Source organism: Takifugu flavidus, chromosome 11, assembly GCF_003711565.1.
Source record: "Takifugu flavidus isolate HTHZ2018 chromosome 11, ASM371156v2, whole genome shotgun sequence".
In the NCBI taxonomy this organism is placed as follows: Eukaryota; Metazoa; Chordata; class Actinopteri; order Tetraodontiformes; family Tetraodontidae; genus Takifugu; species Takifugu flavidus.
In genome coordinates this window covers 11,827,987-11,840,277 of record NC_079530.1, presented here as the reverse complement: position 1 = coordinate 11,840,277, position 12,291 = coordinate 11,827,987, and the positions used below count along the sequence as shown (strand labels likewise).

At 41.4% G+C, this 12,291-nt stretch overlaps 3 protein-coding genes across 4 annotated transcripts; 1 reads left to right on the top strand and 2 right to left on the bottom strand.

Annotated features, from left to right (window-relative positions):
• Positions 1-2,210: 2,210 nt before the first annotated feature.
• On the bottom strand, positions 2,211-7,143 carry snx5 (sorting nexin 5). The gene is made up of 13 exons (XM_057048448.1): positions 6,982-7,143; positions 6,283-6,387; positions 6,050-6,160; positions 5,796-5,917; positions 5,574-5,697; positions 5,151-5,246; positions 4,963-5,068; positions 4,812-4,887; positions 4,629-4,668; positions 4,451-4,537; positions 3,830-3,989; positions 3,646-3,731; positions 2,211-3,210 (listed from the first exon to the last, which is right to left on the bottom strand). Exons 1-13 carry the CDS (start codon positions 7,015-7,017, stop codon positions 3,160-3,162), a joined length of 1,200 nt encoding a protein of 399 aa, XP_056904428.1. The 5' UTR covers positions 7,018-7,143; the 3' UTR covers positions 2,211-3,159.
• A 151-nt stretch (positions 7,144-7,294) lies between these two features.
• On the top strand, positions 7,295-9,909 carry mgme1 (mitochondrial genome maintenance exonuclease 1). Its single transcript, XM_057048450.1, has 5 exons — positions 7,295-8,639; positions 8,723-8,945; positions 9,019-9,151; positions 9,226-9,356; positions 9,512-9,909. Exons 1-5 carry the CDS (start codon positions 8,138-8,140, stop codon positions 9,540-9,542), a joined length of 1,020 nt encoding a protein of 339 aa, XP_056904430.1. The 5' UTR covers positions 7,295-8,137; the 3' UTR covers positions 9,543-9,909.
• A 269-nt stretch (positions 9,910-10,178) lies between these two features.
• On the bottom strand, positions 10,179-12,234 carry LOC130534369 (glycine N-acyltransferase-like protein 3). Of its 2 annotated transcripts, XM_057048452.1 has the most exons (5): positions 12,062-12,234; positions 11,883-11,990; positions 11,700-11,820; positions 11,501-11,636; positions 10,179-11,397 (listed from the first exon to the last, which is right to left on the bottom strand). In XM_057048452.1, the coding sequence occupies exons 1-5, from the start codon at positions 12,134-12,136 to the stop codon at positions 10,998-11,000; spliced, it is 840 nt and encodes a 279-aa protein (XP_056904432.1). In that variant the 5' UTR covers positions 12,137-12,234; the 3' UTR covers positions 10,179-10,997. The 2 variants fall into 2 exon arrangements, with proteins under 2 accessions (XP_056904432.1, XP_056904431.1); XM_057048451.1 differs by having other exon boundaries at positions 11,888-12,234.
• Between the last annotated feature and the right edge of the window lie 57 nt (positions 12,235-12,291).

The following is a 12,291-nucleotide window of genomic DNA, read 5'->3' as shown; positions in this document are numbered from 1 at the left end:
TTTTCAAACACTAATAAACGTGCCAGTATTTTGTCCTGCGTGAGACAGGCGTGATCAACACTTTTACACCTCGTTTCCTTTTTTAATTTGTAAAACAATCTCCTTTGAATTCAGACATTTCATCTTTTTTACACCTGAAAACATCCTGAACATTGGTTGCATGCTGCCTGAATTTGGATATTTGGTTAAATATTTACATATTTTGATCAAATAATGAACGGCTTAATACGCAAAACGGTGTCACTGAGTACAGTTTCACCACAAGATACAAGAACAGCTCATATTATAATTCACTGACTTTGTTTTGTTTTGTGTCTGGTGCAAATTTTGATAAATTCGGCCATTTGGCTCTGCAGATCCTGTCAGGCTGGACGGGGACAGTTGCTGGGCCGCCATTTTCTGGTCCCTCCAGTCATGTCAAGAACACTCACAAAGGTGTAACACTCCTCTGGTGTCTTGGCTGTTTCCAGAAGGTCATTGTTTCATTGGAGGGTGGATCACTGGATTATGTTGTCATTTGGCCCGTTCAGCTCTTCCTCATGTTGCCACCTCTTTGCTTGACTGTGGTATCAGGCAGGTGATGAGCGGCGCCGGGGTTCCTCCAGACATGATGACATCATTCAGGTGTATGCGACCGACACATCACAGAGACGTGGGTCACACACCACGTGTGAACTTCCAAATCATGTCCAGTCAACTTAATTCACAAATTGAGATAGAGAAGTGCCTCAAAGACGATTAAAAGAAAGAGAAGGAGCCCAAAGGTAAACTTCAAGTGTCATAGCAACGATTCCGGGTTCATGTCAGGCGAATATTTTAGTTTTCCCAGTTTAATGTTTTCAAAAATTTCTCAAATTCCCTTTTGAATTTGTCATTTTAAAGTACTGAGTGACAGATTCATTAAAAAAATAATTGACTCCCTCCCGCAACAAATGATGTGACTACACACACTGTATATTATGTTTTTTAAAAATGGAAGCAGCATTATTATGGGAAGGACACACTGTCCTAAGAATGGCCTTCTGTTCTTTGAGCTGTTTACCTTGATGACAAAATGACATTATCAACTGGGAAGAGTCAACAATTTGTGCACAAGTTTTTCAGTTTTCTTACCAGACTTTTTTGAGATTCATTGAATGGGTAAGGAAATATATAATACCACCTGTGGCCTGAGCCACCTGAGCATTGCTGCTGCGGTTGAATGATTGCCAAAAAAAAGAAGGCAAAAATCCTTTGTATGAGTGTGCAAACAACCCGATGTGAAGCAGGACTGTGGATCCTGTTCTAGTCCACTCAGGAAATACAGCCCATTTAAAGTCACCATCCCTGTTTGTCTTCCTGAGGCAGCTGCTCTCAGCCAATAGGTGGCGGGTTGCTGTCACCACAGCTCACCTGTGATTGAAGTCTGATGTGTACAAAATCCCCAGATCCCCTCATTCTTATCTATAATCTGAAGAAAAGTTCTGTACTGCAGAGACATTTGTTCTGATAAGGCCACAGAAAATCTAAAGTTTAAGAGCAAAAACTGGGGAAAATGATCACATCAGTTCGACAGTTAGAAAAGGTTTTTTTTTTTAAAAAAAGGGAACCTCCTCTTTCGTCGACTCTAATCAGAGTTGCAGAGATGATGTGAAAATGGTAATATGATATCCTGAAACGGACATGAATAATCATTACTTAATCTCCCTTCTGCTTCTTTTCGTGCAGTTGGTCCTTTTAGGATGCATGTGTTGCTATATTATTGGCTGTCTCGGGTGACTCCATCCAATCACCGAGTCCAAACCCAAAAGTCACTGTGACTAAAGTCAATATTGACAAACAGGTTTTGGCAAGATAAAACAGATGTTTTGTCAATCCGTCAGTGCATGCTATACATTTCTGTGAAGCCGCCGCTGCTCACCAGCACATGGATTTTGCATTTTGGTGGTTGTGAATCCTCCAAGCACAGAAAATGTCCTGACAGCCCTGCAAACCCACCACATGGTGGTCAAATATGCACACAGCTGTGTTTAATTCAAGAGCCCTGTAATAAAAAATAAAAAAACTAGTTGGAGGGAGGATGCAGTCACGTGACGGGTGCTGCCACCTGGTGGTAAAGTCGTAGATTCGATTCAACAGGTTATTAAATTCAGGCCAAACGGGGCAGAATATCCTCACATCTTTGAGTTTCTTTTTTTTTTTTTTTTTAAACGAAAGAAACGGCAATGAACTTGGGAAAGAATGATTTATTAAATGCCATTATTACAAATTTATAAAAGGCTAAATTTCTGTAAGAAAAACATGGAAAAGTAGTTCACAGAATTGGACTCTATGAGAAATACATTCATTTTCTTAAAAAACTAATGCATTGACAATTTATTGCAACTGCTTTTTTCTTAGTGCATCTTCTGATAATTTTTTTATTTTCTGTTTCAAAGGGCTGGTAAATATCAAATCAGCTGGATCACTCGTGGACCAATCAATAATTACGCACTATGAATGGGCACAGAGAGTAAAACAAACGTAAGCTGTAGTAGATATGAAACCCATCGCATCTCGGTCATTTGCAGGAATATGTGATCCTGATCACCACAGCAAAATGATCTGCTCTCCTCTCCATATATTCCATTGGGTTTCTACAGGTAATGCTTTGATACCTGAGCACAAGAATGTAGAGCCTATTTTGAACTATTCCTTTTGTAAATACAAACAAAAAAAGATCCCCAACAAATGAAGTAAGTTTAGTAATTCAATAAAATATCCGTACGAGTACATGAGGGAGGAGATTAGACTCAATATGTTTATAAAGAATGCATGTTCATGTACAGTGTGTGCATCACATACAAATGAGATAAACCAAGACTTGGGGGAAGAGAAGCTCTTCTGACATGGAAAGGAAAAGGCTTTACAATGTGCAGCCCTAGTTTCCAGAGGCATTCAAAACAAAATTAGACCACCATCACTAATGGAAAAGAATGGACCAGGCTCTGTAAACATTAGGACACTCTGCAGATGAGACACTTTGTCCCAATCAGGCTTCTAAAGTGGCATCAGACCCATGTGTCGGAGCAGAGAGAAGGCTTAGAGTCGTGTCTGTGCAAGGCCCTGGGGTTGCCCAGGTATCCAGCTGCTACTACTGGTCACTTGGTGATGGCGCGACAGGAACATTTGGAAAACATGTCAGTTGCTTTTAAGCATGTCGATGCATCCCTGCAATAGAGCTGCATTGTTCTGGAAAGACAAGAGAGAAGAGGGTTTTCCTGGGATTAGTCTCCTCGGAGTCAGGAGGCGTTTGACTTTACAACAAGACCCCTGCTGAAAGCAGACTGATTAATGATGGATTAAATAACCCTTCAGAGAAACAGGCTTCCCACCTTTCTACAAAAATGGAATCTGCTATCTGAAATAATGTATTTTAGTAATAATATTTATAAATGATAACACTGTGGCCTTAAATCCACAGAATAATTTGTAGATAAACCCAATGCCTCTAGAGATATTTGAGCTCAAGCTGTAGTAGTGTTCCAAGCACTGACTAAATAATTACACACGTTTGCATGTGGTGACGCAATAACACCAAAGCTGTGTGAAAATGAGACCTGGCTGATCATTACGTATCCACGGCTAACTGATACCATTTAAACAAGGTTAGCTCAGTCATCCTACCTTTGCATGCTTTATCTCCAGCTCAGCCATCTCTATCAGGTTCTTCCTGAAGGCCACCACGCGTCTGGCTTTGAAAGCAGTCAGCTCTACGGAGAAAACATTAAAACAACACAACTTAGTGCAGTGGATTCCAATGGAGACATAGAAAACAGGTATAGGCCGACGCACAGGTGAATGTACAAACCTCTCTTCCCAGACTCCGAGAGCTTGTCAAATTTCTGGAGGCAGTGTTTCTGATGCTCCTCTGCCTGTGGGATGTCCTTGCTCTTCAGCCGAGCCTTATCCAACGCCTTGTTCGAGTTCTCATAGTCGGCCAAGGCGCGGGCTCGCCTGTACAGTAGGTCCTGGCACGTTCCACATAGTTCAACGTTAGCCATTTAAAACTGCTGCGACTGGGTAAATATTTACAATCCATACAGGTCATTTGTTGACAGTTCACAAAAAATGTAAAGCAAATACTGAGCAAATTTCTAGAACGTGTAAACAAAAGAAAGTGTGTTTAATTTGCGTATTTGTTGAGTGCATCAAGAGTTGCTCCATGTAGATGAGCAATAGAGTGTGATGTCATAAAACCACAGAATTACAGCAGAATGCAACAATCAGTCAAATAGTTCTGCATCCTGTGTGATTGCAGCTACAGATGTTAGTGTAGGGCCTTGACTTGATTTTATGATCAGAGGGCTGCTGCACCACCTTAAAGGGTCTGGCCCTTGGATTAAGGTCACATCGTGGACAACAGTGGAGGCCTTCCTGTGGTGACTTGAGGAGCTACAGTGCAAAGAAAGGACGGGTTTCCGTGTCTCACCTTGGCAGCCTGGATGTCTCTCATGTAATACCTCAGCAGCTCTGTGAGTTTCAGCTCCTGGTCTGAAGCTACCCTTCCTTCCACCTTCTGAAGGAGCACAAATGGATACAAAATGTTTACAAAATGGGGACAAATATTTGCAAAGGCGTCGTGCGTAGGAGCAGAATGTTCTGCTTACTCTGAGCTTTTCAAACAGGTCCGACAACTTCTCCAGTTGCCTAAAAATAGCACAATCAAATAGTTACATTCGTTAATTGAATTAACGGAGGATAACCGGAAGAATACCAAACATTGACTAATCAGTGTTCAGTTACAGACGCATCAGCTGGGTAAAACGCATGAATGTAGAGGTGATGCTCACTTTTTATTTGCTGTGCTATCATCAGCAGAAAGACAGTTTAGAGTGGACGAGATGAGGATGTAATCATCTGCAATATCTGCAAAAAGAGGAAAATTAACAAACCTAAGAACAGCTTTAATCTATTTTACCTAAAAAGCTAAAATGCAGATACTTTTGTGAGCGCGGGTCATTTTCTCTGCTTTTGCCGTAGAATCTTTTATCTTGCTGTAGTAGTCTAGCAGAAAAGTCTTCTCCTGCTCGAAAAACTCATCCACTTCCTGTCCCAAAAACACGCAAACACGACGGTTGGGGAAGTTAAGTGTTATTCACATATTTTTAGATGGTCAGAGATGAACCAACCTTTATTCCAGAGATGAGAACCTCATCAGCTGACTTCACCATGTTCTTAAAGAATCCTCCAAACATTTCTTTAGCATTCTTCCTTCTCACGCTGAGCTGAGGACAAAATGTGGAGAATAAATCAGTCTTCAAGACAACCTGAACTAAATGTTTAATACAGAAAAAAATAATGAATTGTTCTTGTATGATTGTATGTCCCACAAACATATAAATGCATGGAATAGATATTTCCACAACACTGATTGCAAAGTGTGCATTGTTAAGCTTTCACGTCAGAAACTCTGAGCCAAAGACCACTGAGATAAGCAGAAGTGCTGATGGCAGCAGGACACAAGTCATGCGCCACAATTTGCCAGTAAACTCGACTTCCTCTCTCTCCAACTGACAAATGGGAGAAGGAAGTCAGCATTATGTGGAACTCACATCCTGCTCGTACTCTAAAAAAATCTGAAAATTTCTGTCTTTGCTCAAGATTGGGTGAGACGACAGTCTCTGCAGGAAGACTTCGTGCACTTGGACGGTTTTCTTGAACACAGCCAGGTACTCACTGAAAAGAAAACAGCACATGGAACAGTAAGACAAGACTTCATGAAGCTGTGGAAACAGAGAGCAAAATGCCTGGAGTTTTGTTTAAGCTGTACTCACGCCTCCAGCTCTTGTTTCATTTTTGTGTACTCATCCTTTGTCATTGTCGCTTCACCTTCACCCAGTTTGTGCATCTTCTCTCTTGGGCTCTCAAAATCAGGTTTAGGAGGTGATGGAGGGATCTACGAAAGACATAGCACTTGAGAAAGTATGATAGTTAAACAGTTTATGAAAAACAATGTGCAGTCAGAATTGAAATGACCAATTTAAATCCATTTTGTTATGGAATTATATCTAAAAACGATCCAACTCACTATTAGCCCAGCATAATCCTCTGTCTCAACTAAGGTGTCATGTAGCCAAATAAAGTCCTCATGCTGCCGTGGAACGGAGAAGTCTGGCTTCCGGAAAGAGCTGAGCGTGGTCTGGGAGCAAACAGAACCATGTCAAGTTCAGAAAATCCCATCAGCGATGCAATTAGTATTGTGACACTAGGTTTTTTTTATTTCTTAATATAATAATATATCCTGCATGCATTTATTTTCACCTTTGTATGAACAGTGAACTTGACTTTGTCCCTTTCGCAGAGAGCATCAGGAATGTCAATAAGGAGTGAAGAATCATTGTTCAGATCCACAGACACAGACCGCATCTAAGGAAAACACACACACACACACACACACCACACACACACACACACACACACACACACACACACACACACACACACACATTTATGAAGTGAAGGACCTGGTGGAAAAGCTGGAATGTTGTGAGACCAAAGCCATGGCCTTCCATTTAATTACAAATATATACATAAATGACGATTAGTTGCAAAAACGCGGAGAACATGTAAACAATGGAACACTACCAATTGCATCCCTTTAAACTCCTAAAAGTTCTGAACAGTTTGTCAGAATATCAAACTTATCGTGGTTACCCTCAACCTAAGGGACATATATTGATGTGATACAGTGCAATAAACTGGCACTCTCTTCAAAGTTCACAAAGGAAACGGCACATTCTTCCAAATTTTGCAAGTAAAGTAAAATATGCGGACTTGATTTTATATATTTGCTTTATTCAGGCGGCACACTTTTTCCGCTTGCTTTGTCAATTACATGCAGGCTAGCTTTAGCCTCAGGCTAGCATTAACAGCGAAAACACAAGTTAATGGCAATTTTTAACATCCCCACAACGCTAGTAAAACCACAATACTCTGCATGCCAACAGCCTTCAAACCTACCTTTTCCTTGTTGCTTTCATCTATGGAAGATGTCATGACAGCACGAAAATCCGACGAAGTGAGAAGCAAATTTGTAGGCCAAATAACAAAAGTCTAAGCAGGAAGCTGTTTCCCTCTGCTCATGAGCTGTCAAATGGGTTTTCGCCCCAATCCCGAAAGGTTCGATCCCGCCTTCGCCCTCTTCTTATTGGACACTGACGGATGCACAAATGTTGCGATTGGTTATTGTTTTAGTCACTCACGTCACATTTCTAGCCTTTTGCTTTTAAATAGTTTGATTTCGATATTAAGTTTTTGTAGTTGTCATGATCGGACTAAACAGAAACTTCATCTACTAATATCTACTTCAGATATTTGGCTGCTCACGTTTCCGACGTGAATCTCTCAAATCCGGACTTGAAATTTTATTTAACATTTCAGGATTTCAGGAGATTCAGGATTGTAGCAAAACCAACGAGCCAGTTGACTTTAAAACATTTCAATTGACCGGGGGGCGCAGATTTACAGGGCTGTAATATTTGTTAACTTTGAGAGAGAAATACAGAGCGCCAGCCACAATAAACTATAAAAGACACTCTGTCACGGTTTTTCCAGGTGTGTATTTTCTCTTTGATACTACATTAGTTGTGGTGCATTTTAACTATTGCATTTATACAGCAATGCGAAAACTAAGAAAACTACAGATCACCCATTTAATAATTGTGGGTAGTGTAGTTCTTTTCACCGATATTTTGAATAAACCATTTTAAAGGTTGACTGTGTCGAAAGTAGTGGATTCTTCTAAAGTATACATCGTCAATTCCCACCCAAAGATCTCGTGGCGATGTTATGGTGTGTCTAAACATACAAAATGCAGTAGATATAGTTATTTTCGTTACATCTGCTGGGTAATGTAGTTTCTGATTTTATAACCGGAAAACAGTCGCCGATAAAACAAGGAAACGCGTGCAACCATTAAAGCGTTCCGTCTAGAAACATTCCTATCGTGTTTTGGTTGAGTGACACACTGCGTGGAATATGTTGGGGCAAGAACCCATCATACAAACGAGTACAACGAGGGTCCTTTTTCTATACAATTCAAGATGTTTGAAGAAAAGTGTTTTTAAGCAGCTAATGCTGTAGAAGTTTTCAGGTTTGTTTGTTAAAAATCGCCAGAATGTTCTCTTTTAAACGCGTGGTATACACGGGACGCGTCATTGTTCCCCAATGCGCCTCCCTCTCTGTGAACAACTTCTCTGCTTGTCAGTTTCTACCATCACCAAAGAGACACAGTCCGTACAGCTCAGTTGATAGTGAACGTTATTCGTCCCTGGTGAAGTCAGTCATGTCTTCGAAGGTTAGTTCACAAACTCCCGAGACACTTAAAGCGGAGGACGAACACATTTTTGGACCTGTTGTCAGAGAGCAAACACCGTCCTCGGAACCAAAAACATTCCATCCATTTCTACAACACAAAGACACTCTAGAGACAGGAGGAGACAGCCGTGGACCTCCTGTCCGGATCCCATTAAACCGGGGACAGGGGGGCGCTTCAGTTCCGAGTGTGACCCGCATCCTTCAGCAGACTCTCTCCCCAGATCAGATCTTCTACCTGGACAGGTGGAAGAGGAGGATGATCGAAAAGCTCGGAGAGGAAGGCTTCGAACAATACAGTCAGGGTGAGGTTTGTTTACTGCTGTAGAATAATGTATGTGCTTTGATATATGGGTTAACAAAATGTTGAAAAGAATGTTGCGATCAGCTTTGTTTAGGCAAGGAAAGCTTTTCCATTCAGCTGTGGAGGATGCTCTGACATCAGGTGGAGCTTTGAAGAGAAAGAAAGAGTACACACCTGAGGTACGGGGATACCTGGAGAGCATCTCTCACACACTGGAGGACATGAGTGAAGTCAAAGCCATCGAAAGCGCTGTACAGCATCAAAAGCTGAACTACATCGGAATTGCCGATTGTGTTGCTCGCTACAGGTAAATAGTTTTTGGCTAAAAATAAGGTGTGACTTTGTCCAAACTATCCTTAACCAACTGCTTCTATCCACAGAGGTGTGCTGTGCGTTATCGACTGGAAGACTTCCGAGAAGCCGAAACCATTCCTGAGCAATACGTTTGACAACCCGATTCAGGTGGCCGCCTATGCCGGGGCTCTGAACAGCGATGCCAACTATAAGTATCAGGTCAGCCTGCCTGAGAGTCCTGAGCTGAAAGAAACATTTTGCTGTTGCCCTCACACAATGTTGCTCTGTTGTAGGTTGAAAATGGACTCATTGTTGTTGCCTACAAGGACGGCTCGCCAGCTCATGCTCACCGGTTGAAGTCAGAACTGATGTTGGAGTACTGGAACACCTGGCTGACTCGTCTCGAATATTATAATGAAAAGAGGTGAAGAAGTAACAGATAATACGATAGATAGATAGATAGATAGATAGATAGATATAGATAGATAGATAGATAGATAGATAGATAGATAGATAGAAAGTCTATATGTCATAAGGATGCATATCATTTACAGTGTATTTTTTCCCTCTTTATTTCAGAGCTAATGGTGCATTAACAGAAAAGAGATGAGATCTGTAATCAACGACCCAGCGAGACCTGCACTGAAAATACAGCAATACCTCTGCACGACTGATGTACAATGATTATGGAATTTCTACATCTGGCTAAAGTGCAAAAGTGTGAAATCTTGAAACAGACTTAAAACTGCATCAAAGTGTGATATAAGGTCACATGCCCTGACTTAATTAGTGAAGTCCTCCAGTGGTCATGTGACACAGTGAGTTTTGTTGTTTAACATTTTTTGGATGCAGTTGACCTGATATTATCGTGGCGAAGATAAGTCCCTCAATTGAAATAAAGTTATTTCATAAAAAGATATTGAAATGTATGACGGGATTTTGTATTTGTTTTTATTAAACCTCGATTTAAGACAGAATTGGAGACGGCGTCTTTGCTTTTATTTATTTTTTGGTTTTGTATTCAACTATTGTTTGATTCCATTATCAGCCTCACTGTAGGCATCTAAAAAGTCAACATGCTTCCCAGATCTATACCGCCATAGTGCGACACTTTTAAACAACTGTTTTCACCAACCGGAAGAAGATGCTAACTGTCAAACCACGAAGACCTAAAAACACATGAGATGTTGTTTTACCCTGAAGACATCACCCCTCTGAAAATGTATAAAGACACAGGACACAGACACTCATTTATCGGTAACTAAAAGAGGTTTGTAGTTACACTTTTATTGTGCCAAATTTATGCAAAAATGTATCAATCATACATGTGGAGCAGATTTAAGTCCTACAGAAAATATTGCATTATAAATATGCGATTTCTGGATATTTTTTCCAATCAAAAACATTTTTTGAAGCATAACTTCCATATATTTCTGTTGCTTTGTTTACATGGCAGACGCCAACGTTTGAGGTCGTTTTTAAACGCCGTTGTGGATCGTTACCACAGGGGGTCGTGGTTTGGTCTCTGTTGAGCAGATTGATAAAGAGGAAACAAAAGCAAAGCTAAACTAGAATGTTGAATATCCTGTGGCCACATAATGTTCCCTGACCAAAACAGGTCAATCAGACGTGCACTGAAACAACACCATCTTTAGGCTCGGACCTGAAATTGTTCGTTGTAAAAAAAGGATTGATGTCATTGTTTTCAGCACGAACTGGGTAAGAGTTGAAGACACACCTTGGGCATGTTACCTGTCCATGAAAGGACACATTAGGCATTTACTCACACCCTTATACTCACGTTTAGATTTCCATGCAAGGTCATGAGCTGGAATCCAACCATCGTACTATGAGGTGAGTGTGTCAACAGTTCACCTCTGTGCTTAAAAGGAATATCCGAATCACTGAACACTCCATAGAATCCAACCTATTATCAATAATTAGAATATAGGACATAATGATACGATCTGTGTGTGAATCCAAAAGATTGTCAGAAGGGGACCAGCAAAGGAGACCATCAAGACCCCTGAGAGAATTTACAATCTGTCAGATGAAATAAAATCAATCAGAAATTGAACTCCAACCATGCTGCCCGGTATGTGGGATCCTCAATAAAGCCTAAGTTTGTAAAGGCCTTATAGGAGAGTGTGTTGTCCTCCTCTATGAAACAGTAGACTGGAAAACCTTCCGCAATGAGCCGCCTGGCCATGGTGCTGATCAGCACTTTGGCGTGACCCTTCCCTCTGTGCTCGGGCAGAGTGTACAGAAGCCCCATGGCGCAGTAATCGTACAGCAGGATCCAGGACACGGGCTGGCCGTGCTCGTCCGTGATGCAACACGACGGGAAGTTGGTGATGAGGTTCGTAATGCTGCTGTAGCCTTTCTCATCCCCCCCAAACTTCCAGGTTTTATTCACCAAGTCGACGTGGGAAAGGTCCAGAGATGAAATCCTTGACGCCACCTGACTGTGGACATGAAAGGACATGAAAGGACATGAAAGGACATGGCTGTGTATAGAGTCCCTGGGGTAAATGTGACCACAACACACCTGGAGCCTTTGGACCATACCTGGGAACTTCCTGTTCAGGCAGCAGATGGTGGCTGTCTATCAAATACATTAGATGTAGCACAATAAAGGTCCTGGTATTTACTTTCCTTTGAGAAGACACTTCTTTCACCATAGAGATTTGAGCCATATCAAGTCCTGCAAGATAAAAAGGATATATCTATATATATACTGTACTCATCCATCTGTATATATACTGACCTCCAATGATAAAATAGGTGCTCCAATCGATCACATCAGCATCTACCAGCATTTTCCTTAAAGCGTTTTCGTCCGTGCAATAATATGACACCTTTTTCCTCGTCTTCCCTACGGATTCATTCTGAAACGGACCGAACCACATTTACCAAGTCTTGTGCTTTATTAAAATTCTCCAGAACTCACCTCACATTTGGAGCGGCAGATGATGACCTTGAACTCCGGCCACGAGTCCACGAGCACCTCCACCACGGTCGGTCTGTCCTTGTTAATAGCGCGAAGGTAACCGTAAACCTGCCAACGCGACATCGTGCGGCACTGCATTTGGATACAGTTGTAGATTTGCTTTTAAGAATCAGCACTACCTTGAAACTCCTGGGTAAGTGCTTGAGAAGCACTTTTTCAGCAGTCACTATCTCGGCTTTGCTCAGGATCTTCATTTTGCTCGATAAAGAAACTCGGTTTCCCGAAAAGGGGCAAGCGGTCCAACTCGGACTGTTACGCAACACTGTGAATCAATGCCACGGTGACTGTGCGCACGTTTGAAAATGTTTAATTTAACCGTTTTTTAACCCTTTTTTCCCCCTCCAAATTA

Bases quoted from the DNA above. Each gene is read 5' to 3' on its own strand.
- snx5 (XM_057048448.1), bottom strand. From the start codon at position 7,017: ATGACATCTTCCATAGATGAAAGCAACAAGGAAAAG. The intron at 6,388-6,981 runs GTAGGTTTGAAG...TGTTTTCCTTAG, and splicing joins ATGAAAGCAACAAGGAAAAG to ATGCGGTCTGTGTCTGTGGA. The intron at 3,990-4,450 runs GTGAGACACGGA...GGAACGTGCCAG, and splicing joins GAGACATCCAGGCTGCCAAG to GACCTACTGTACAGGCGAGC.
- LOC130534369 (XM_057048451.1), bottom strand. From the start codon at position 12,136: ATGAAGATCCTGAGCAAAGCCGAGATAGTGACTGCTGAAAAAGTGCTT. The intron at 11,821-11,887 runs GTGAGGTGAGTT...GGTCCGTTTCAG, and splicing joins CATCATCTGCCGCTCCAAAT to AATGAATCCGTAGGGAAGAC. The intron at 11,398-11,500 runs GTATGGTCCAAA...TCATGTCCACAG, and splicing joins CCTGAACAGGAAGTTCCCAG to TCAGGTGGCGTCAAGGATTT.
- mgme1 (XM_057048450.1), top strand. From the start codon at position 8,138: ATGTTCTCTTTTAAACGCGTGGTATACACGGGACGCGTCATTGTTCCC. The intron at 8,946-9,018 runs GTAAATAGTTTT...TTCTATCCACAG, and splicing joins GATTGTGTTGCTCGCTACAG to AGGTGTGCTGTGCGTTATCG. The intron at 9,152-9,225 runs GTCAGCCTGCCT...GCTCTGTTGTAG, and splicing joins ATGCCAACTATAAGTATCAG to GTTGAAAATGGACTCATTGT.